The sequence below is a fragment of the Ahaetulla prasina genome, chromosome 10 (genome assembly GCF_028640845.1).
Source record: "Ahaetulla prasina isolate Xishuangbanna chromosome 10, ASM2864084v1, whole genome shotgun sequence".
Taxonomy (NCBI): domain Eukaryota; kingdom Metazoa; phylum Chordata; class Lepidosauria; order Squamata; family Colubridae; genus Ahaetulla; species Ahaetulla prasina.
This window is the reverse complement of record NC_080548.1, coordinates 32,408,968-32,433,696: the sequence shown is the minus strand read 5'-3', so window position 1 is coordinate 32,433,696 and position 24,729 is coordinate 32,408,968. Positions and strand designations below refer to the sequence as shown.

At 50.9% G+C, this 24,729-nt stretch overlaps 1 protein-coding gene across 1 annotated transcript; it reads left to right on the top strand.

Moving 5' to 3' along the window:
* The first annotated feature begins 1,707 nt into the window (after positions 1 to 1,707).
* Positions 1,708 to 21,045, top strand: DACT3 (dishevelled binding antagonist of beta catenin 3). The gene is made up of 4 exons (XM_058195664.1): positions 1,708 to 2,040; positions 17,639 to 17,753; positions 17,954 to 18,112; positions 18,715 to 21,045. The coding sequence occupies exons 1-4, from the start codon at positions 1,807 to 1,809 to the stop codon at positions 20,358 to 20,360; spliced, it is 2,154 nt and encodes a 717-aa protein (XP_058051647.1). The 5' UTR covers positions 1,708 to 1,806; the 3' UTR covers positions 20,361 to 21,045.
* The last annotated feature ends 3,684 nt before the right edge of the window (positions 21,046 to 24,729 follow it).

Here is a 24,729-nt window from a genome sequence, read left to right as displayed (position 1 = left end):
CCATCCCCCAAAAAGGATGCTCAGAACTGTTCAAAGGCTCCTGTCAAAGATGTTCCCACAATTTTCCAGACAGTTTCAAGTCTTCAGCCAGTGACTTATGAGCAGCTGTATGTGTGTGTGGTTGGGGGAGGAGATTTCCTTCCTTCCTTCCTTCCTTCCTTCCTTCCTTCCTTCCTTCCTTCCTTCCTTCCTTCCTTCCTTCCTTCCTTCCATCTTTTCTTCTTTCCTTCTTTCCTCCCTTCCCTTCTTTCATTCCTTCTTTTCTCTCCCTTTCCTCCCTTCCCTTTTCTTTTTTTCTTCCTCCCTATTCTTTTCTCTCTCCCTACTTTCCTTCCTTCCTTCCTTCCTTCCTTCCCTCCCTCCCTCCCTCCCTCCCTCCCTCCATTTTTACACTGATGGGACGATACAGAATGGGGGAGCATCATCTCGTCCAGTGAATCTCAAACATTTGGACTTGGCCCCCTGCTTTTGGGAGCGGAGTTTCCGGAGTCCTGCTTGTGGGGTGGGGGGAACTCCCTGTTCGGATCCGGGTTTGAATCCCCAAGTCAGTCAACCTACCTTCCCCAACCTGGCGCCCTGCAGTCGTCTTTCCATTCATAACTCTCGGGTGTGTGTCAATTTGAGCTGGCCTCCGTAGCGACCGTTGTCTGAACTGCAGAGGGACAGTCAGCGGATGCGTTCCCCCTAAAGCTTTCGGGGACCCCAGGCCCCAAACCATCCAGCCCCCGGCATTTAGGGAAAGTGGAGGGGATTTCCCTCCGGGAGCTGTCTTTGGCGGGAGGCCTGCTTAAGAAAAGTCACCCTCGGCACACTTTTGGATAAAAGAAACTACGGGGACTTGCTGGGAGGGAAGGGGCGGGGCGGGGCGGGGGATCCCCGAAGCTTTTTTCATTCAGAAAAGAAGTCGGCCTTTGATGGGCGGTCAGGAACTCTTTCACTTCGGTGGGCGGGGCCACACTTTTATCAATGGGAAGCTGGAGGGGTTGGACCAACAAAGGGCGGAGACATGCAAATGAACTGGCAAATGATCCAGATGTGGGGGGGTCAGGAGCGGGGAATTTATGACTATTTGTTACGATTTGATGATTTAATTAATGGTTTAAAATGTCCAGGGCGTCGGTGGCTCGCATCCAGGGCGTGGCCAGCCAAGTCCATTGAGCCAAGCGGACCAATAGACGAGTCGCAGGGCGTGGCTTGCAAGCAAGGCAAGGCAAGGGAGGGAACCAATGGCTTGAATCAAGGGCTCGATTATGCAAATCAAGGACGCGCCGCTCGGGGCGGGGCGTTTTATGCAGATAAAAGGCCCAGCAGGTGTGTCAGGAGCTCGGGCTCCGCGGGTGGGAGTATGCAGATCTATTTCCCCAACCGCCCAATAACATGCTGCGAGGGCGGGTCCCAACGGGCCAACTTCCAATGGCTAGCTTTCAAGGTGGGGGGGGGACGCCATGCAAATTGAGCCTCCCAGCTGAGCCAATGCCCGATCCCCAAGGGAGCGGGGGTGGCTTTTGTAAATAAAGCCGAGCCGAAGGAACCAATGGTGTGGCTGGATTGGGCGAGAGCCCAATTGTTTGAATGGGAGGCGCGGCGCTGAGCCGAGGAGGGCTAATGAGAGGCCGAGTCTCCCAATCCGTCTCGGGCAGGCGAGCCAATGAGCGGCGCCATGCAAATGAGTCGGTGACAGCGCCGGAGCCGCAGCAGCAGCCGCCGCAGCAGCAGCCACCGAAGCGCTTTCCCGGCGCCGGAGCTGCAGAGGCGCCGCCCGGCCGCCGAAGGGCTGCAGCTGCCTGGCCGGCTGGCGGCACCACCATGATCCGCGCCTTCTCCTTCCCGGCCAGCCCGGAGCGGAGCCGGCTGCGCGCCTGGCTCGAAGGCACCCTGGCCGGCTTGTGCGAGCTGCACTTGCTGCGGGACCGCCAGGAGCGGCGCGTCCGGCAGGCGCTGCGCATCGCCGCCGAACCCTCCGCCGCCGCCAAGCCCGGCAGCGGCAGCAACAGCGAGCCCGGAGCCGCCGGGGATCCTTCTCCGGAGGAGCAGCAGCTGGTGAGAAGGAGCCGAGCCCAGCCGCCTTCACTGGGGTCCGGCTTGGGGAGGGCTGGGGGGCGGCAGGAGAGCGAGCCAGGCGGGGAAGGGGCGCCTCGGATTGGGACCCCCGGCCCCGGGAAGGGAGGAGGGGGCGGCCAGAACGGCGAGGGGAGGGGGCCGCCGCAGCCCGCCCTTCTCCTCCTTTTTCTGCCTTGGGGCGGGGGGTCTTTGACATGCCGTGTGCGGAGGGGGGTCTTCCGGCTGTCCCGCGGGGAAGGGGCGTCGGGAAATCTCTCGGTTGGGTTGGGTTGGGGTTGGGGTTGCGGGAGGCTGCTTCTTGCCCGACGTCCGCGGCGGCGAGGCGGTGGAGGCGGACGATGGCGGGGTCGCTTGCGCTGGGCTCCTTTCTCTGCAGTCGGATGAATGGGTCTGGGGCCGTCAAGGATGGAGCAGGAGCATGCGCGCGCCCGCCGCGGATGGGGATGATGGAAGAGCGGCGCTCGCCCCCTTGCCTCCCCTCCCGCCCCTCGTCTCCCCCCCCCCGGCCCTAAAGGGGTTTCGTGGAAGCGGGCAGCTGCGCCCCGTCGCCTTCCTTCCGCGCTTGGTTGGGTTCAGAAAAGCCGCCTCCCCTCCTGCAAGCCCCCGCCGCCGGGCTGGATCTCCTGCTTGCAGCAGGCAGCCGGCTTCGCTGATCCATCCGCCGCTGAGGCGGCCAACTCCGGGACCGCTTTGCTGCCAGGGGGGCGTTTCTGGGCAGACTGCTGGAGCGGCTCTGCACCCCAAGCCCTGTCCTCCCCTAGGCAGGTACCTCCCAGATTTCCAGGACTACACCTCCCATGCTTCCCAGGCGGGCTTAGCTAAGGGGAAGGGTCCGAGCGGCGTCCCCGCGGGACGGGGAAGGCGGAATCCACCCGTGGCTGCATGGAACAACTGTCCGCCAGCTCTCCTTTGCCTTCTCCGGGAAGGCTGCTTGCTCGAGAGGGAAGCGAGTCCCCGGCAAAGGCGAGCCCAGGGTGAATCGAATGGACTCCGGATTAAAACGAGGCTGGCCTCTGTGGCATTCGGAGCGGGGGCAGTTGGCGTCTGGATTGCCCTTTTGGCATTCTTGAAGTGGGGGGGGGGAGGAAGAGAAAGGGAAAGTATCCCCAGCCGACGGGTCTGCTGAAATGCGGGGGGACATGAGCCCTGGAAGTTCGAAGAAGGATTCCAGAGCAGATCCTTTTCTTTTCCCCTCTGAATCATCTCGGAGTAGGTTCTTCTTCCCTCTTCGGTTCTGGTTCATGGGTCCCTACCGGTTGGAACTGGGTGGTCTTGCAGCTTTTATCGGAGAGAAGGTTTCTCGTGGCCTAGGCTAGCTGGGGGATTCTGGGAGTTGAAGTCTGCCAGCCTTAAAGTTGCCAAGGTTGGAGAGCCCTGATCTAAAACGAACCCTTTGGATTGCCCAGTTGCAGCGGGGAAGCCCTGGTTCCTTGCCCTGCTCTGGAAGAAGCCTTTTACGCCAAGGTTCAGCCTTGCTGGCATCTGGCTCTCACCTGAGCAAATGGCTGGGGAATTCTTGGAGTTGAAGTCTGCCAGGCTTAAAGTTGCCAAGGTTAGAGATTCCCCTGTCAGAAATATTTTGCTGGTAAAGAGGACACAGTAGCTGCCATCAAATTCTTGAAGGGCAATTGCCTTGTAGAGAGTTCAAATTTCTTCCCATTTGCTCCAGAAGGCAAGACTAGAACTCATGGGATGAGACTTAAGGTGCCAATTAAATATTGGGAAAATCAGATTAAATATTAGATGATGGCACCCAAGGAGGGGAGTTTGCTTCTTCCCTGGAGATTTTCAGAGGCTGACTAGAGGCTGGTGTGGTGAATCCTGCCATTTGCAGCGGGTTAGACTCCATGACCTCTTGGATCTCTTCCAACTCTTCCAATTCTCTGAGCTGCTGGTCGACATTGTGGGGCCAGCTGGGCACACTTGGTGGGATTGGCATGCAGTGGCCGTTGCTGCCAGATGAAAACTTGGCCACTGCTGGGTTAACAGGTGACCCAGCCTATAACGCCCCAGATGGTGGTTTGTGAACAGATATTGCAGTATTTAGCTAGCAATTCTACTTCTGGACACAATGAAAGCTTGTATTCTCAGCCTGCTGAATAGTGTTAAGCACCAGGACTGGCTGTTCCTGACAGATAATTCCGTCTTTGAGACTTTGAATTTATGATCCCCTGGGGAGTCCAACTCAACGGCTCTTTCCTGTCCTGGTTGGAGAGGATGAAGACAGGCAGAGCCCCTTGCTTGCAGGAGGGTGTTTGTGTGTCTTAAGAGCCATCCTGGAGATATGTAGACCCCACCTAGGTCTAGTATAAAGCTGGGTCAAGCGAGCATCCCCTGGATGGACTGAAGAAATTGAAAGATCTGTTGATTTTCTAGCAAAATTCCCAGGGCAGGTTTTCTGCATGGGATGTTTTGAAACGTGTGGCGTTACCATCTTTGTCACACACACACACCCCCACAGCTGAAGGTGATGGGAATTGTAGTCTAAACAGGGTCTCCTCCTGGAAATCCATCGCCTAAGGACTTCGCTTTGAGTTCCTTACAAAGAAAAGGTTAACCTGAATCACCCAGACTGAGCTCTGAGTTGGGTGGTTACATTCCAGTTGCTTAGACCTCTTTGGCCAACCGATGAGCTCGGGGGTTTTGGGGAGAGGCGGGTGGGGGTGGGGGTCTCCTGCCTCTTTGGCTGTCCTGGTTTTGGGAGTTGAAAGGGATCCATTGGCTAGTTATGTCCAGTGTGAGCCAGATCATTTCCTGTCCCGGGAACGGTGGCGTGTCTGTCTCAGCCACTTGAAGATGGCTGAACTTCAGTTCTCAGAATTGGGAATTCTGGCTGGGGAATTCTGGGGATTAAAGGCCCCCCCCCCACATCTTTAATTGGCCAAGGTTGAGGCTTTGAATCACTCCTTTGCCACCTCCAGATCTGCTGGGGCTGAGAATCTGGGGAGTTGGTACAGACCCCCACAATACCATGTATTCTTCCCCTTCCCCACTTTTAGAAGAAAAATAACCTTCTTTGCACTGAGTTTTCTTCTCCCTTCCTTCCCCATCTCCTCCCTCCCTCCCTTCTTTCTTTCCTTTTCTTTCCTTCCTTCCTTCTTTCCTTTCTCCCCTCTTTTCCTCCCTCTCTCCTATCCTCTCTCCCTCTCTATCCTCTTTTCTTTCCTCCCTCCCTCCTATCTTCCTTCCTTCCTTCCTTCCCCATCTCCTCCCTCCCTCCTTTCTTTCTTTCCTTTCTTTCCTTTCCTTCCTTCCTTCTTTCTTTTTTCCCCTCCCTCCTTCCCTCTTTTCCTCCCTCTCTCCCTCCTTCTCTATCCTCTTTTCCTTCCTTCCTTCTTTCTTTCCTTCCTTCCTTCTTTCTTTCCTTCCTTCCTCCCTCCCTCCCTCCCTCTCTATCCTCTTTTCCTTCCTTCCTTCCTTATCTCTCCCCTCCCTCCTTTCCTTTCTTCCTCCCTTCCTCCTTCCTTCCCTCCCTCCCTCTCCCCCTCCCTGAAGAGATCTGTGTTTACTTTCCTTACCAGTTTTTCTAAAGCTTCTTTCACCAGGCGGTCGTTTTGCACAGTTGCTTCAGAGAGGTGGATTGGGGAGCCCCCTGCATTAGCCAACCTCTGAGCCATTGGACTACAACTCCTATCTTCCCCAGCTTCCCCAACGGTGGTTCTTAAGAGAGCCACCTTTGAAAGTCCTTCGTATTCCTAGGGGAGGAATCCCAGACCAAGAGCTGAAGTTTACTGGGTAAACTGAAGCCTTATCTTTAAGATTGTCCTTCGTTTCTTTCAACATGCTGGGTTTAGGGGGGGGTCTGTGGAATGGCCCCCACCTTGGTGTGTGTGTGTGTGTGTGCGTGCGCATGAGGTCAACTAGGCACCAGGAAGGCCGTGTCAACACCATAAAACCTTGTGCTGGGATGGAGGGAGAAATGGGATAAGGAGGGGAGGTCTTTGGGAGAAGGTTGGGATAAGGTCAACCCTGAAAGTATGGCAGGTATGTGGCAGGGTGGGGAGTTAGGGTGGGGGATGGGGTGCTAAAGGGTCCTGGGTGGGGAGGGGGACCCAGGACAGACAAACAGGCCTGGAGGAAAGGGCCAGGGACAATTTAGGGCAGGGCAGGGCAGGTAAGGAGAGCGAAGGTCAGAGGAGGAGTAACAAACCTTGCTATGCTCGCTTTAAGGGACCCCCCCTCCTGAAAAACTGCCGCTGGAAGGAGACCTGGGCTTTGGCCCAGAGGAGGTCGTGATTGGGGGGGGGAGGGGGTTTCAGAAACTTCAAGGTGGTGGCCCTGATGGCTTCAATTCTCTGCAGGCAATCTTTGACCCGTGACCACAAGAGGGATCGGAAGGGCCGTTGTTAAGCGAGCCACGCCATTCTGGGACCCGCTTGTGGTCGTAAGTCAGGGCGCCTGTAGAGGAGCACGTTGGAGAGGAGGGGGAGGTGTAAGAATTCCCAGGAAAGGAGTTGGAGGGGGAGGGAATCCGCTCTTCCTGAGCCTCTTTTTCCAGATCAGCCCATAGGCTGAATTGGCTCAGCTGGGAGAATTTGCAGATGGAGAGTCGGGTCCCGTCCCCCCGTCCCTCCCTCCCTCCGTTCCCATCTGATCGTTTATCTTGGAATTTATGATGGTTGGGGAGGAAGAGGGTTGGGCCAGGAACGCCAAATGCCTTCCTCGTGGAGAAATGGTTGATTATCTCAACAACCCCGTCTGAACTCTCTTTCTCTCTCTCCATTCATCCATCCATCTATCCTATCTATCTATCCATCTCTATCTATCTCTATATCTCTCTCCATCCAGCTATTCTCTCTCTCTCTCTCTCTCTCTCTCTCTCTCTCTCTCTCTCTCTCTCTCTCTCCCCCTATCCATCAAATACCCTGTTTTCCCAAAAATAAGACATTCCCTGATAATAAGCCCAATCGGGCTTTTTACATGTGGTAAAATAAGCCTCCCCCAAAAAAATATTTAAATGCATGCACAGCCGGTTCCTGCCATTTCTTCTGCTTAGGATTAGGGTGTCAGAGCTGGAAATCGGGTAAGATGGCAAGAGGAGCCCCATCTTGCTCCACGCGCCCCAAAATAATAAGACCTCCCCGAAAATAAGGCCAAGTGCTTATTTTGGACTTCAAAAAAAGATAAGACAGGTTCTTATTTTGGGGGAAACACAGTATCTATCTATTATCTATCCATCCATCCATCCATCTATCCATCCATCCATCAATTATCTCTCTCTCTCCATCCATCAAATCTGTCTCTCTGTCTAGCCATCTATCTCTATCAATCTCTATCTCTACATCCATCCATCCATCCATCCATCCATCCATCCATCCATCCATCCATCCATCATCTCTCTGTCTCTCCCTACCTCCACCCATCCATCCATCATTCTGGGTTCATTAACTAAATAAGGCAGAAAAACTCCATCCTCTTTCTCCTTGCTGACATTTGTGTTTGTCTTTGCTTTGGTTTTTCTAACACCGTGAAGACTTCAAACATGTATATAAAATTCAAAATGCTCCACTTGGTTCTACCGTATCATGCCAGGGACCGACTAGGTCATTTGGCTGCTGATCTGGAGAAGTTGAATTTGCTTTTGGCCAGCCCTTTCGTGCATTTCCCCTGTTTAGGGCAGCTCTGCTCCAGATTCTGCCTTCTCTCCTTTGAGTCAGTCCTTACAGACGGTGCAGTGGTTCAGAGCTTTTAAGAAGGAAGGATAACAGTTCAGGCCTCTTTGCCCCATTCTCTCTCTCTCTCTCTCTCTCTCTCACTCTCTCCCTAAACTTTGGTGGGTTGAAATGTTTTGAAGCTCAGCTTTGAACGTGTGTGCTTATAAATTGTTTGAATTTGGACGTTGCGGATGAGGAACCCAGCCAGAAAATATTGGCAATCCCAACGTCTCTTCTTAAAAGTTCTTTGTGGATTGCTTGTCATTTCCAGGAAAATTAGTAAGGAAAAAAGAGAGCGGGTGCCGGATTGGAAGGAGGAAATTTTTTTTATTTCAGTTTCCTGCATTATAGCTTCAAAGACCAGCCTCTTGATTGAAACTTGAAAGGATCGATAAAAGAGAATATTTCCAGCTCAGGGTTGAAACAAACGAGGGTATCTTGGTGCTCTCTGAGCTTGAGGGGTTCCTTGCAGCTGGCTGGGGAATTCTGGGAGTTGAAGTCCACTCCACAAGTCTTAAAGTGGCCAAAGTTGGAGACACTTAGTATAGAGTCTCCTGCTTGAGCAGTGGGTTGGACTAGAAGACCTTCAAAGTCCCTTCCAACCTTCTTCTTCCTTGTTCTGTTGCTACCGCTCAGCAGACGAGCTGTGTTCTTGGGCAAAACCATCTGGGGAAAGGAAACCCACCTTATTCCCTAACTCAATTTCCATGCTATTTAACCCCTTCTGCCTAAATCGAATCCGTGACACTTCCAGCAGGAAAACAAGATGACAAGGAACAAAAGAGGAAAATGCAAATTTCCTCCGTAATTAAGTGCCAAATGCAAAAGAGGGAGGTGGGAAGCCCTGGCAGGAACAGCTTTAAGCAGAGAGCTGGGGGAGGTTTTCTAAAGATACTACTCAGGGCACAGAAGATAAGATAAGGTTGACAATGGAGAAGCTTTGATGGGTCTTTCAAGGGAATTTATGACTCTGTAAAAGGAGATTGGACAAAGCTTGCCTTCCCCAACCTGAGACCCCTGCAGATGGGCTGGACGTCAATTCCCATAACTCCCAAGGAGCCTAGTTAAAGGATGATGGGACTACTAATAGTCCAGCCCCTTAGGAACGGGCACGCTTCAGAAGAAGTTGTACTTCTGTGACAGGGTTAGATATTTAGAGTTAGATACTTAGGCATTCTTCACCAGTGAGGACCATCTACACTTAGGGCAGTGGTGGGTTTCAAAATTTTTTACTACTGGTTCTCTGGGTATGGCTTGATGGGCGTGGCTTGGTGGGCGTGGCAGGGGAAGGATACTGCAAAATCCCCATTTCCTCCCGATCAGCTGGGACTCAGGAGGCAGAAAATAGATGGAGGCGGGGCCGGTCAGAATTTTTACTACCGGTTCTCCGAACTGCTCAAAATTTCCGCTACCAGTTCTCCAGAACTGGTCATAACCTGCTGAAACCCACCTTAGGGTCTCCAACCTTGGCAACTTTTAAGACTTGTGGGCTTCAACTCCCAGGATTCTCTTTTGCAGGAGGTTGGGCTAGAAGACCTCCAAGGTCTCTTTCAACTCTGTTATTCCGTATTCTGTTCGGGACAAGAAGTAACAGATAGGATAAGTTGAGGGTGCTCCATATCTGGAGGTTTCCAAGAAGAGACTGGACAGCCATTTGTCTGGAAGAGCAGGGATGTCCGACCTTGGCAACTTTAGGACTTGTGGACTTCAACTCCCAGAATTCCCCAGACAGCTGTGCTTATTTGCTCCTCCCCCACCTACCCACTCACCCCCGGATATCTCTGTTATGAAAATGAACACAACCAGTCCTGAATGCATCCAGCTCTTGCTTGCAAGAGGCTAAGATCTTTAATTAGCATTTATTTTCCCCACCCTGTAATAAAACAAACCACAGATACACCAAGTAGCTTTGAAATCTGAGCAGCTCTTGCCAACAGAAGTCACCTTCCTCACTTGAAGTCCTGCAGGTGTGCTGTATTACGACCTTGGTGCTGGCTGAGAGAACCATGGGCTTTGTAGTCAAGTGCCACTTGGAGGCACGGCCAGAGTTTAATGAGCTGTGTGTGCTCCTTCATCGGGGCCAGCTTTCATGTTTCTTAGTGCAATTATTTCAGCTATGTTTTTCCAGGCTCTGGTTTTGCAATCTAGGGATCATCCGAGGAATGTGTTCCGATGAAAGAAAAATTGGCAAAAGCTTTGAGTTCTTTTTAAAAAATAAAATAAAATAACGTTCCTGACTTTCGGCTCAGGCAGCCGCAACTGTCTGAGCTTCACTTTTTTTCCTCTGGAAAAGGGCTTGAGAATTCTTTGTGGGCTCCCCACCCACTCCCAAAGCCTTTGCAAATGGAGGAGAGGAAGGGTCTTCCTTACAACTAGGGCATCCCAAATGCCTCTCTGGTTAATTAGGAAAAGCAGAGAGGCAAAACTGATGGGGAAAACTCTGCAAAACCGTTAAAATCTGAAGTGTGCTTCCTTCGTTCCTTGCGCTGCAGCACCTGGGATAAAACTTGATGTTTTTCCCAACCAGGATGGGGGGAAAAAGAATCCTCTTTCAATTTTTTTAAAAAACTACATTTCTGTATCCTTCCGCTGTAGACTCCTCGGTTCCTGCAGACCACAAGGCACTGTGCCGGATTTTGATTAAAAAAAAAAAAGTGATTGGATAAAAACTGTCAAGATAAGTAAGTGAGAAAAAATAGGGTTTGTTTTAGGGCCAGAGCAGAAATGATGGATTAGAATCGGGTGTCCAACTTTGGCAACTTTTAAGGCTTGTGGATGTCAACTCCCAGAATTCCCTAACTGGGATGCAATTCCTTGGAATTTTCAATCCCCCCACCTTTAAAATAAATACAAATGCAACCGCTATAAATGAACGTTGCAAATACTGTACAGTTCTATTTCTATTTTCCACCTTGACTTTCCTTTTTCCTTGCAAGGAAGTCGTATTGCATTCTTGCAATCATTTTTTAAAATTTCTCTCCTAATAGCTTCCTGATGAGAAGAGAAACAATCTGATTATTCTGACTTTATGGGTTTTAGGCAAGGGTTTTTCAAGGTAATTATATCTCTGCTGCAATTCCAAGTGTGATGTGTTTTATAGCTCTGGTTTCATCACAGTTAAGTTGTGGGAAATGCTTAGGGAACGATGGGAATTGGAATCAAAGCAAGCTTTTCTCATGAAAATCTGCCCCCAAAAATGATGAAATTGACAAGCTGGGATTGTGAAATTGACTAGCCCGTGGTGAAAGCGCCGACGACAGGCTGGGCGTAAAAGGGGCGTTTTTCTTTGAAAATAAAATATCTAGATCAAATAAGCAAGAATGAAGGACTGTAAACCTGTTTGTGCTAGAAGTGGATTGTAAACAAACAGGTGACCCACTTCACAGCTATACTTCTCTGGCCATTCCAAAGTGTGTGCTTTTGTGGTTGCACCATATGCATGGGGGGATAATGCAGTGTGTTAATGGAACCATACTTGCGTTCGAGATACCCCTGCTTCTACGGTACTGCATTGGTGCTCCGCTGAGCTTGGTGATTTCCTTGCAGATGTTTCATTACCAAACAAGGTAATATAATCAGAGCTAGAAGGAGGTGGGGTGTGTAAAGTGGGGAGGAGGAGGAAGAGGGAGAGGAGGAGAACTGTGGGTTCCTTGGTGCTCTCTGAGCTTGGTGGTTCCCTTGCAGACGTTTCATTACCAAACTAGGTAACATCATCAGTGCTAGAAAAGAGTGGAATTTCCCTCTTATTTTTATCTACAAATGGCTTGCCCTATATCCCCAGTGTTGGTGGGAGCATTCTTGGTGGCTCCTTGATTATGCTGTTGTTTACTATTAGCTTTTTTGTCTGTGTTGGTAACTCCTTGACTGGGGCTTTGTTGATTGTTGATTATTGGTCTGGTAGTGTTTATCTTGGTGCTAATCTCTGATCACCTGGGGTGTGGATTGCTAGGGAAGGAGGCAGGTTTTTTGGCCTTTTTGTTTCCTTTTGTGCTTTTTAATCCTCTCTTTTTTAGTGGCTTCTTCAGCTCTGACAGGATAGGGGGGAGTGGAAGGATTAATACTCCTTACAGACAGTTGGTCATTTGCATCTTTTTAGAGCAGGGGTCTCCAACCTTGGCAACTTTAAGACTGGCTGAGGAATTCTGGGAGTTGAAGTCCACATGTCTTAAAGTTGCCAAGGTTGGAGACCCCTGTTTTAGAGGGTCCTTGAAGCCCTTGAAGGTTTTTGTGTGTGTCCTCAGGGTCACCTGAGCGATGCTCCTGGTTCCTGTAGTCTGCAATTTTATTCCTGGAAATCCATTCCTACTCCCACACTATTCCAAGGGTGTTCATCCCAAATTGTATAACGAAAAGAGAAAAAAAATGCAGACTGCAGGAACCAGGAACACCACTCAGGTGACCCTGAGGACACAGAGATACCTCCAAGTGGCCTCAAGGACCCTCTAGAAAGGATGAAAATGTCCAGCTGTCTGCAAGGAATACAGATCAGGGGTGGGATTCAATTTTTTTTACCACCAGTTCTGTGGGCGTGACTTGGTGGGCGTGGCTTGGCTTGGTGGGCGTGACAAGGGAAGGATACTGCAAAATCTCCATTCCCTCCCCACTCCAGGGGAAGGATACTGCAAAATCCCCATTCCCTCCCGATGAGCTGGGACTCGGGAGGCAGAGAATAGTTGGGGGCGGGGCCAGTCAGAATTTTTAATACTGGTTCTCCAAACTACTCAAGATTTCCGCTACTGGTTCTCCAGAACTAGTCAGAACCTGCTGAAACCCACCTCTGGTACAAATCTTTCCATTCCCCAACATCCTGTCAGAGCTGAAGAAGCTTCTTGGATGAGAAACGAAAGGTCTTCAAAAGAAAAAAAACAAAACAAGAAAGTCCATTTGCCTCCTGAAAGAAAAAGTTCTTTCTGGATGGCTGAGACTCTCTACAGAAGACCTCGGAGGCTGTCATGAGTCAACTGAATGCAATCTATCCATGTCATAGTTGCCATCTTGGACACACACAGACACCCAGGGGCAGAAAAGGGAGACAAGGAAAGTAGAAGATAAGGAAGGAGATATCTCCTCTTCGGGAGTCTGTCTTGCAGAAGGAATCAAGTCCCCGCCCAGGGCAGATTATTTTCTTAAAAGCTTTGAAGGTTTCCTTTCTCTTTCCTTATAAGGCAGGGCTCTCCAACCTTGGCAACTTTAAGCCTGGCGGACTTCACCTCCCAGAATTCCCCAGCCAGTTTTGCTTTTTTGCTTTTTGCTGGCTGGGGAATTCTGGGAGTTGAAGTCCGCCAGGCTTAAAGTTACCAAGGTTGGAGAGCCCTGTTATAAGGGATTTTTTTCCAGATTCTGTAACTGGAATCCACTCAACTGCAGCAGGTAAAAAGTAGGTTAGATGTAAATTTTGATAGGTGAGGGAGCGGATTGGTGGGTCTCTTCTTTCTTAGGCATGTGCAAGCAAACTGGAAATGCAAAATCTAGGATGGTCACATCCTTAGCAACAAAGATGGTTAGGGAACCGGAGACTAAAAATATATGAAGAACGGTTGCAGGAATTGGGTACTTCTATCTTAACGGATAGAAGGACCAGCGGTGATACGATGGCAGTGTTCTAAGGTTTGAAGGGCTGCCACAGAGAAGAGGGCAGTGGTGGGATTCAGCTAGTTCGCATCACTTCGGGAGAACCGGTTGTTAACTCTCTGAGCAGTTTGGCAAACTGGTTGTTGGAAGAAATCATTAGGGCAGAGAACCGGTTGTTAAATTACTTGAATCCCACCACTGGAAGAGGGGGTCAATTTATTCATCCAAAGCTCCTGAGGGCAGGACAAGAAGCAAAGGATGGAAACTGATCGAGAGAGAGAAGCAACCTAGAACTAAGGAGGGATTTCCTGACAGCAAGAACAATTAACCAGTGGAACAGCCTGCCACCAGAAGTTGCGAGTGCTCCAACACTGGAGGTTTTTGAGAAGAAATTGGACTGCCATTTGTCCGGGATGGTATAGAATAGGGGTATTCAAGCTTGGAAATGTTAAGACTTGTAGACTTCAACTACCTATACTGGCATATATTAGCTGAAGCTTAATAATAATAATAATAACAGAGTTGGAAGGGACCTTGGAGGCCTTCTAGTCCAACCCCCTGCCCAGGCAGGAAATCCTACACCATTTCAGACAAATGGTTGTCCAATCTCTTCTTAAAAACCTTCAGTATTGGAGAATTCCCAACTCCTGGAGGCAAGTTGTTCCACTGATTAATTGTTCTCACTGTCAGGAAATTTCTCCTTAGTTCTAAGTTGCTTCTCTCCTTGATTAGTTTCCACCCATTGCTTCTTGTCCTGCCTTCAGGGGCTTTGGAGAATAGCTTGACTCCCTCTTCTTTGTGGCAGCCCCTGAGATATTGGAACACGGCTATCATGTCTCCCCTAATTCTACCTTTCATTAAACTAGACATACCGAGTTCCTGCAACCGTTCTTCATATGTTTTAGCCTCCAGTCGCCGCAGCTTTTGTGGTGTGTCAGAGAATTCTGTGCACAGGGCTGACGGTTGTGCAAGAAATAACCAGAAGAACCTACATTTTCCGTGAGTGGAAATCCACTGGTTAGGTTGAGACAAAACAAGCAGCTCCAGATAAAAGCTGAGCCGGGAGAAGTTTTCTTCCATGACCTCATCCAGACAATTTGGAAGCAAAACTCCTGCTGAGCATAACAGCTGATAGCGAGACACAGACGGGAATTCAGCAGTAGAGCTTAAAGGAATCTGCTGAACCCATGACCGCCACAGACTGGCTTAAGGATGCTGCGCATTCTTCTCCGGTCTGCTTCGTTCTTGATTTGCCTTACATCAGTAGAATAGAATAGAATTTTTTATTGGCCAAGTGTGATTGGACACACAAGGAATTTGTCTTGGTGCATATGCTCTCAGTGTGCATAAAAGAAAAGATACCTTCATCAAGGTACATTTACAACAAATTGATGGTCAATATATCAATATAAATCATAAGGATTGCCAGCAACAAAGTTACAGTCATACAGTCATAAGTGGAAGGAGATGGGTGATGGGAATGATGAGAAGATTAATAGTAGTGCAGATTTAGTAAATAGTTTGACAGTGTTGAGGGAATTATTTGTTTAGCAGAGTGATGGCCTTCGGGAAAAAACTGTTCTTGTGTCTAGTTGTTCTGGTGTGCAGTGCTCTATAGCGTCGTTTTGAGGGTAGGAGTTGAAACAGTTTATGTCCAGGATGCGAGGGGTCTGTAAATATTTTCACGGCCCTCTTCTTGATTCGTGCAGTATACAGGTCCTCAATGGAAGGCAGGTTGGTAGCAATTATTTTTTCTGCAGTTCTAATGATCCTCTGAAGTCTGTGTTTTTCTTGTTGGGTTGCAGAACCGAACCAGGCAGTTATAGAGGTGCAAATGACAGACTCAATAGTTCCTCTGTAGAACTGGATCAGCAGCTCCTTGGGCAGTTTGAGCTTACTGAGTGTTTCTCCACTTGAAAGAGGGAAGGACTTCAAGTCCCACAATTCTCCAGCCAACCTTCCCCTCTGAAGATGGGTGGACTTCAAGTCCCAGAATTCCCCAGCCAGTTTTGAGGAATTGAAGCTGAAGTCCCCTGATCCTAAAGGGGCCAAAGTTGAAAAATCAGTCTCCCTGGTTCCCACCATAATTAGTCCACAAGCACATTTCCACGTTTTCTAAATCCGATGTCAGTCTCACTTACAAAATCTGAACTAGCCTGAAACTCTGTTCAAACGCAGCTATCCGTGTGAGAAAAAGCCACTCAGGTTGCCTTCTCCCCCTACCCAGAGATCTTCTCCAGGGTTAGCCTCCCTCACTGGTGGCAACCTGGGTGGACTGGTGGACCCCTTGCGTTCCTTTCCAGTCACAGCCAAGCCAATGCACTCCCTCTCCGACAGAGCACTGGGGAGACGTGCGTTAAACACTTGGAATGCTTACAACAGGAGCTGTCTGAAATATTTGGCCAGGATAATATCGTGGAGATGTGTTGTGTCTTGGAGTTCCTTTGCTTTTTGCTTTTTTGCTTTTCTGATTTTTTTGCTTTTTTTCTTTTCTTTTTTTGCTTTGTTTTGCTGTCCACTCGACTTCCTCCAAGATTTGATGGAGATTCCCTCCAATCTTTGCCATCTCCGGTTAGCTTGGTTGGATGGGGATGTCCGAAGAGGTCTGTGGTTGCCAACAGATGCTACTTTGTGATTACAGGCACACGCAGGCCCACACACATGTAATTTGGGCCGGGTGAGAATTTCACCCCATTGTTTTCCTGTCCAGAGTTTGACTGATGCTCCCAAACGAGTCGGTTTTTGTCCCTGAGGCCACCATCTGTCTGAAGGTCAAAAGCTGCCCCATAGCTCCCCCCCTTCCTTCTTTTCCCAGTCCCTTTCTCTCGTTCACATTTACACATCCACCCCTAGACAGATACACACACGCACACTGTCTTCTGGAGACCAAAATCTCCATGTTCCATCTGGCTGCCACGATAATGCTTGTGTGGACTGCTGACCTCATCCACCTCTGGGGGGGGGGGTTTCCTGTGTATGGAATCTAGCTTGGCTTGTAAGGAAAAGGGGTCACATCAAGGAGAAGATACACAACCCTCCAAAAAGTCTAGTTGCTGCTAGAGCTGTCGTGTTGCGTCTCCTGAGAGAGTTGTGTGTCTTTGAGGAGAGAGCGATGGGGAAGGAAGTGATTGGGGGTCCATCCCCCTTCCAGATTTCTGGACTCGGAGGTTGTGTCGATTTCCCTGATTTTGGGGGGCAGCGCAGTAGTGATTACTGCATCGAGTAGGTATCGCAGCAAGGTGATACCTACTCAGTGTACTAATCATACACTGAGTATTACTACGTTATTATATATTGTATATACTCAATCATTGCGTATATACCTACTTCGGTAATAATAGCATTGAGTATATACCAGTGGTGAAATCCAAATTTTTTTTTACTACTGGTTCTGTGGGCGTGGCTTGGTGGGTGTGGCTTGGTGGGTGTGGCTTGGTGGGCGTGGCTTGGTGGGCGTGGCAGAGGAAGGATACTGCAAAATCCCCATTCCCACCCCACTCTGGGGCCAGCCACAGGTGGCATTTGCCGGTTCTCCAAACTAGTCAAAATTTCCGCTACCAGTTCGTCAGAACCTGTCAGAACCTGCTGGATTTCACCCCGGTATATACTCCATGGTATTATTATTATTAATAATAATTATTACTATTAATAATAATTAATAATTGATTATTATCTATGACTGGACAGCCCCTTGTCTGAAATGGCATAGGGCCGTGATGGCACAGGTGGCTCCTCTCTGCCGGCAGGTGAGCTGTATATACATCCAACAGGAACAGGAAGTGCCTCACAGGAGCAGATAGAGGTAAATCCTAGAGAGGCCGGAAATGCATCGCTGAACATTGGAGATGAATGCTAGAGAGGAATAAAGCTGCATACAAGGCGGACCTATCACCTGTAACAGCATGGATGGGGGGGGAGGGGGCAGCGTGCGCCCAGCCCCCCGTTTTTGGTCCCAGGAGGCTTCAGGATGGCCTGCTAGGTCCAAAACAGGGTCCGGGGGGAGGGGTCGCATGCATATCCGCGGGGGAGCTTGCGGTGGGTGGTGGCATGCTCTCATTGTATTATGGGTGTGGGCATACACGCGTGTGCTGTCACGCACACGGCCACGCTTTCGGCACGCAAGGACCAAAAGGTTCACCATCACTGGTCTAGGGTCTCCTGCTTGAGCAGGGGGCTGGACTAGAAGACCTCCAAGGTCCCTTCCAGCTCTATTCTATTCTAACTCAGTGTATGATACCTACTTAATAAATACCTACTATGATATTACTATTTAGATACTATTATACCTACTACAAAGGAAGAAGCAGTAATATCCAGTTTTCTTAAACTGATGCCTTTTCTGCTTCTCCTAGGATGCCCTTCCTGAGCTGATGTGGGAAATGGAAGAGCAGCTGGGTTTACTGCGACTGTACGGCAACGAGAAGACGTGTGGGGAGGCAGTTGAGACAGACAGCTGGCCTAGTTCAGGTATGGGGAGAAGAAAGCACGGCACCTGCCTGATACATGGTCCTCCTCCGTTGGGTTGGCCAGTTGGGTCTCGCCTTGCTCCTTCCCTCCTTCTATGGCTGGTGTCAGAAGTGGGATCACGGGCAATCTGGCCTTCCTTGCTTGGCTGGAACGTTGGAGGTCACAGGAGGCCAGAAATCTGGATGCCACTTCTTCACCAGGTTTCCACGAGGGTCAGCAGTCAGCCGTGGCCTCCGATTCACCAGCTTCCGGGTTTGAAGATTCTTCATCCAGCATCCCATCGGCATCCGGGTCCTATTCCCGGATCAGCCACCTAGAATCCCGCCTTGGTTATTCCAACGAGCGTCCCAAATCTGTAGGTAGGTAAGAGGAAGAGGTTGTGTTGATGGGCACTTGGCTAGTCTTGGGGTGGGAAAAGGTAGACCTAAGAAAGGAGATTATTTGTAGATCAGGGTTGAATTGAGGGGTCCTTGGGGATCTCTGAGCTTGATTGTTTTCTTGCAGATGTTTCATTGAGTAGATACGTCATCAGTGTAAAAAGATTGTAGGGGAGAGGAAGAGGAAGAGGAAGAGGAGGACTGTGGGATCCCTGGTGCTCTCTGAGCTTGGTGGAGTTCGTGCAGATGTTTCATGATGGAGGAGGAGGGGGAGAGGAGAAGGAGGAAGAGCAGGAGGAGGAAGAGAAGTAGAAGAAGAAAGAGGAGGAGAGATAGTAGTCATGGTCCTTGGTGGTCTCTGAGCTCGGTGGTTTTCTTGATCCAGTCAGTACTGATGGTGTTACATACCTTGAATAATGAAATTTCTTCACAAAAACAACCAGGCCCAGAGAGCATCCTGGACTCCTCAAAGGTAGACTTATTCAGTGAGGACGATTCCTTGCGACAGTTTCGGCATTCGGAGCTCGGGGGTCCAGCTCCCCACCTGCCCAGCTCTCTCTCTCTCTCTCTCTTGCCTTCCACAGGGGATGTAGCCAACAACAGCAAGGAGAGGACCCAACGGAGCACCATGCCACGCTCCTTCTCAGCCCCCTACAACTCATCCCAAGAGCAGTCTGCCGAGGCGCTACCCACCTGCTTCACCCCAGACCCTTTCTTGTACCCCAGTCCCCTGCATGCGGTGGCCCTGCAGAGCCCCTTCTTCCAGAGCCCCTTGTATGAGGACCCCGCCTTCTCCTCGGCTGCTTCCCGGGCCTTGTCCTATCCGGAGGATCCCGATGGCAACTTGGAGGCCTACGGAAACGACTTCCAGCTCTACACAGAGGCGGCTTCGCAGGGCCAGCGGGTGGAGAGCTACATCTCGCGCCTCCTCCGCCGCCGCAGCCAGCTGGTCAGAGGCAGCAAGCCCCGGACGAGCCTCGGCTTGGAACCACCGGCCAAGAGTGGCGTGGTGCGCCAGAGCAGCCTCTGCAAGCGACCCTCCGAGCTGCTCTCTCTGCAGGCTGACCGCAGGCATCCTCCAGCCATGGAGAGGGGCAGTAGCACTCCTTCGCCCTGCGGCCATGAGGGGGGCACAGCTGTCACCACCACCCGTGTCTGGTCTTCGTGGGATGCTGCAGCCGAGAGGACTTTGGCCGCCAAGATGGTGGCGGAGGACTTCCATCCGCCTCCATCCAGTCTCCGGAAGCCCCCTAAGCTGCAGGCATTGGCCCAAGGGAGGCCTCCTTCCATAGACCACTACGACACTGTCTACCCCTCGTCCCCTCTGTTGGACAGGGAGGATGGGTCCTCGCGGGGAAGTGGCCAGGAGCCAGTCTCCTACGAGTCGGAGGAAGGAGGCTGCCTGATGGTGAAAGCCCAATACATCCCCGCTCAGCAGCCCCCCTGGGCCCAGCAGGCTCACCGGGCGGGCAGGAAGAAGCCCCCACCCCTGACCAAAGGCCGCTCGGTGGAACTGTCGCCCGAGCGGGTCCCTCTGCTGGTGAGGGAACGGCCACGGGTTGTGGCCCCTGCCAAGAAGTGCCGCTTTACAGATGAGGGGAGCGAGGGGGCTGGGAGAAAGGGCGGAGGAAGGAAAAGTTCCCCCAAATCCAAGAAGGCAGCCAGGTCTCAATCGGAGAATAGCCTCCTGAACAGGTCTAGGCTGAAATACGGGACCATGGACCGAGAGGAATCGGCGCAGAAACAGTCCCGGCAACGTCGGTTGCAAGGGAACGCGGGCGGCGGCTACCGCAAATGGAGCTCAACGGCCGAGATCTCTCAAGAGGAGCTGTCTCCCGGGAGCACCATGGAGCCACCCCGGGGCCAACAGGGGCCAGGCCCTGCAGGGTACACCTATCCAGGCAGCGACTCTGAGTGTTCGGGCGAGCCAGCCAGGAGGGCCCCCGTGTGCCGCCTGGAGGAGGGCCTGGTTGGCGGAGACAGCGAGTCCAGCATGAGCGACGGGGACTCGCCACCACCGTACAGCAGCGGCGCATCCAGCGATACGGACGAGAGTGGGGGTCTTGTGTGGCCGCAGCAGCTCTCCCCGCAGCTGGTGTCGGCATCCGGCCCAGGAAAGGCTACCAGCGGGCAGCCCAAAGTCTTCGTCAAGATCAAGGCCTCTCACGCACTCAAGAAGAAAATTATGCGCTTCCGATCCGGCTCGCTCAAAGTCATGACAACGGTGTAAGGGAGCAGAGTCAGTTCCCGCCACATCCTGTCGGCTCCCCAACTTTCTGCAGGGGGCAGAAAGTTCCCCTTGAATGTGTCTCATCTTCCCTTTCAGCTGCCAGCATCCAACTTGGTGCCAGACCAGGGACTGCTCAGCTTCACCTCTGAGCTGGAAGGAAAAACACTGGAAAAAACAAGGCTGCCTTGGATGGAAGAAAGATTTGGTCGTCTTTCTCTCCCCCGACTGGACGGAAACTGCTGAGCCTGGCACTTCCTGGCTGCCCCTCTTGCTAACTCCATCCACTCTAAAAGGAGAGGTATTTATTATGGCTTTCTTTTTCTTCCTTCCTTCCCTCCCTCCTTTCTTTCCTTCCTTCTTTCCTTCATGCCTTCTTTCTTTTCCTTCTTTTTCTTCCTTCCTTCTTTTCCTTCCTTCCTTTCTTTCTTTCTTTCTTTTTCTTTTTTCTTCCTTCCTTCCTGCCTGCCTGCCTGCCTGCCTGCCTTTCCACCCACCTCCTCCTTTCTTTCTTTTTCTTTCTTTCTCCTTCCTTCCTTCCTTTCCTGCCTTCCTCCTTCCCTCTCTCCCTCGGTTCCTTCTTTCTCCCTCCTTTCTTCTTTCTTTCTTCTTTCTTCTTCCAGACTTCTTGGAGTCCACGTTTTTGTTTTAAAACTCTGAAAATGGAGTCCACCCTGCGGATCTTGTAATACAGATAGTATTTCTTCTCACTGTGTAAATAAAAATCTATGGTTTTGTTTGTGTGTGTTTTCGTTGAAAAGCTACTTGAATAAACCTTTGGTTCAGCAACCTGGGTCCCAAAAGGAACATTTCAAAAACTAACTCTTAGTACCACTTAAAAAAAAAACTGCTTGGAGAAGATCTGTTTTACTACCTGGCCCTCCCTGGAAGTATCTTTCACCTCCTGGTTGACCTCCCAAATGTTTGGGCTAAAAGGGGCACCTTGGACCCCAAAGGTCTCCAGTGATTGATCTCTACTTCAAGCTGGAGAGACCTGAACTTCCTGTTATAGCCCATAAACTACAGCAGGCCAAACCTTCATGGGGGGCCCTGCAAATCCCGGCTAAAGTTTATGCGCTCGCTCATGCAGGGAACAGACAGTCAAAGTTGGGAAGCCCCCGAGGGTGAAACTCCTAGCTTTGTTGATCAACTTATAAGTCTCAGCAGAATCCCCCATCCATCTTACCAGTACGGGGGAATCGGCAGGGATCTGAAAGAGAGGCCGATGGTTGCTATACGATGGTCCCACTAAGCCCAGCGGCATCTTCAGCAAAAACAATTTTGCAAATCTTTTTTTTTTTTTTAGATTCCTCACCGCTTGAGACGTATTTGCAGGGGTCTCGAAACTTGGTAGCTTTCCCGGCTGAGGAATTCTGGGAGTTGAAGTCCGCAAGTCTTAAGAGTTGCCGAGTTTAGGGAGCCCCGATTTTAAGGGTTAGCAACCGCCAGCCTGGGCATTTGGACTTTCCTAAACCAAGTGGCTTCTCTCCGTTTCTCTGACCTGCACCGCTTTTTGGCCTGGCTGCAGATTTTGTGACTTTGGCACCAAGGCCAGCACAAAGACACACACACACAACACACACACAAACCCCTGTCCTACAAGCAAATAGCAAGGAAGGATTTGATCTGTTTACCCAAAGTCACTCAAGGAAGATGAAAGGAAAATGCTACTGTAGTTAAGAGGGTTGGGTGGCCGGCGTGGGTTACTCAGTGGAGGAGGATAGACTCCTCGACTTACGACCACAATGGACCCCATAATTTCTGTTGCTAAGCGAGTCATGGGTTCAGCGAACTTTGTCCCGTTTTTATGCTCTTTCTTGCCGCCGTTGTTAAGTGAATCCCTTAAGTTAGTAAGACGGTTGTTCGACTTTGCTTCTCGGAAATTCGCCAAAGGGGAATCATCACGTGACGTATCCCCCCCCCAACACCCCCCCCAGGACACTGGGACTGTCATAAATACGAATCGGTTGCTGAGCGTCCGAATTTTGATCACGTGAAGGCGGAGATTCTGCCACGGTCGTAGGTGTGAAAAAATGGGTCATAGGTTCCTTTTTTTCAGCGCTGTTGTAACGTTGAACGGTCACTAAACGAATGGTTGTACATCGGGGAGTGCCTGTGTCCCACTGACCTTGAGAGGGCGAGAGGGGGACCCTCTGGAAGCAAACCAGCCCCGTTTTCTCTGGGCCTCCTTGTTGCAAACAAACACACACACACGCGGTGAGAGTTCAGCTCTACTTTCCATCCGGCTATCTGGGGTCCATCTTCCCCCCTTGCAGCCCCTCCCCTCTCCCCCTACACACACACACACACCCCTCCCAGGCTCCCATCTGCTTCCAGCTCCAGCAGCCTGGACGGCACAGAGGCCCTTATGAGAACCAGATGCTCACCCCCCCCCCTGCCCCTCCGCCAGAAAAGGCAGCCAGAAAAGAGGCTTTCCAAACTTTTTCCCCTGGAACTGAGGGGCACTTCCCTCCTTCTCCTCCGTCCCTCCCCAGTTTGATGGGAGGGGGGGGGCTGGCTGGGCGGCCTCTTCCTCCCACCCTCTTCTTTGGGAGCGGTCCCAGTTCAGCTGCAGTTATTTTAAGGGTGGGCTTGGATGGGATGTCTTCCTCCTCCTTTTCCCTCTCCTCTCCCTCCTCTCTGCAAATCACACACACACACACACACCTGTCCCCTCCTAGCACTGATGATGTTATCTAGTTGGGTCACGGAACGTCTGAAAACAAACAAGCAAGCTCAGAGAGCATCCAGGACCCCACTGTTCTCCTCCTCCTCCTCCTCTTCCTCCTCTTAACCAGTAAGAGTAATCAATCAATGGAAGAGCTTGCTTCCAGAAGTCATGGGTGCTCCATCAACAGACTGAACAACTGTTTGTTTGAAATGGTGTAGGGTCTCCTGATTCAGAAGGGGGTTGGACTAGATGACCTCCAAGGTTCCAACTCTGTTTTTCTGCTCCTCCTCCTCCTCCTCCCTTTCCTGCACTTCTCTCCCATCTTCTCCGCCTGCCTTCCCACTCCAAGAAGAAGAAGAGCCTCCCCCCCCCAATGTCCGATCAGCAACTCAGGCAAGGGGTGCAACAACGAACCTCTTCTGGGGATTTTGCCCAACCGATGGATGGGTCACAGCTGGCACCAGCCAAGGTTGGCGGGGGGGGGGGTGGTAGGGCTTCTTTCATGAACCCACATCCAGCCGAGCCCTTCGGGGAAACCCAGACCGACCGAAATCTGAGCTGCAGGAAGCAAGAGGGGTGGGGAAGCTTGTCGGCAGCCCAGTTTTTTTTGGCTCTCCACTGTGCTGACTTGAACCTGGCATGGGACAGGCAGGCCTCTCCTAATCTTTTCCAGATGGGAGACAAAAGACCCCCCCCCATACCTACCCCCTCTTCCTTTCCTCCCTCCCGTCTTACTCCACGGGCCCCCGAGGGGGCTTCTCCCAGACCAGCAACGGCTTAATATTAGGAGGGTTTGCAAAGTGGAGAAGGCCATATAAAGCCATCCCACCCACTCATCCACCCGCGGCCATAAAACAGCCCTCTCCTTTGCAAAAACAGTTGTTAAAAGTTTCACAAAGGTGCGTGTGTGGGGGGGGTCCTGCCTATCCGCTGGACAGGATTGAGCAGGATTGTTTTGAACCCTCTTGAATGTACCAGCAAAGCGTGCTCAGGATCCTCAGCATTCGGGATTCAAAGCTGGGTAGTGGCCCAACAGCCGAAAGATTCGAATTTTGCAACGGTTTGAGGACAGGGCCGCAGAGGTGGGTTTCAGCAGGTTCTGGCCAGTTCTGGAGAACCGGTAGTAAAAATTCTGACTGGCCCCATCTATTCTCTGCCTCCTGAGTCCCAGCTGATCAGGAGGGAATGGGGACTTTACAGCATCCTTCCCCTGCCACGCCCACCAAGCCACGCCCACCAAGCCACGCCACGCCCACCGAGTAACAATTGTTGAAACCCACCACTGCTGTGGGCTGCCTCTTGTGGATAAAAGCCAGCAGCCAAGCGGTTGTGTGTTCATTGGCTCAACAATTGAGGGTGTGTGTACGTTTGTGTTTTATTGTTGGTAATTGCAGGTAGTCCTGAATTTACAACCTTTTGAAGTTAGAACAGCACTGAAAATAGTGACTGGCAGACTGTTTTTTTCACACCTACGACCGTTTCCGCACGGTCACATGATCAAGATTCCAATTCTCGGCAAGGAACTCGTATTTATGACGGTTGCAGTGTCCTGGGGTTACCTGATCCCTTCTACAAGCACAACTTCTACAAACAAAGAAACAAAAAAATCCCTTCTACAAACACCTCGCATCCGGGATATAAACTGTTTCAACTCCTACCCTCAAAACGACGCTATAGAGCACTGCACACCAGAACAACTGG

Bases quoted from the DNA above. Each gene is read 5' to 3' on its own strand.
- DACT3 (XM_058195664.1), top strand. From the start codon at position 1,807: ATGATCCGCGCCTTCTCCTTCCCGGCCAGCCCGGAGCGGAGCCGGCTG. The intron at 2,041-17,638 runs GTGAGAAGGAGC...TGCTTCTCCTAG, and splicing joins CTCCGGAGGAGCAGCAGCTG to GATGCCCTTCCTGAGCTGAT. The intron at 18,113-18,714 runs GTAGGTAAGAGG...TGCCTTCCACAG, and splicing joins CGAGCGTCCCAAATCTGTAG to GGGATGTAGCCAACAACAGC.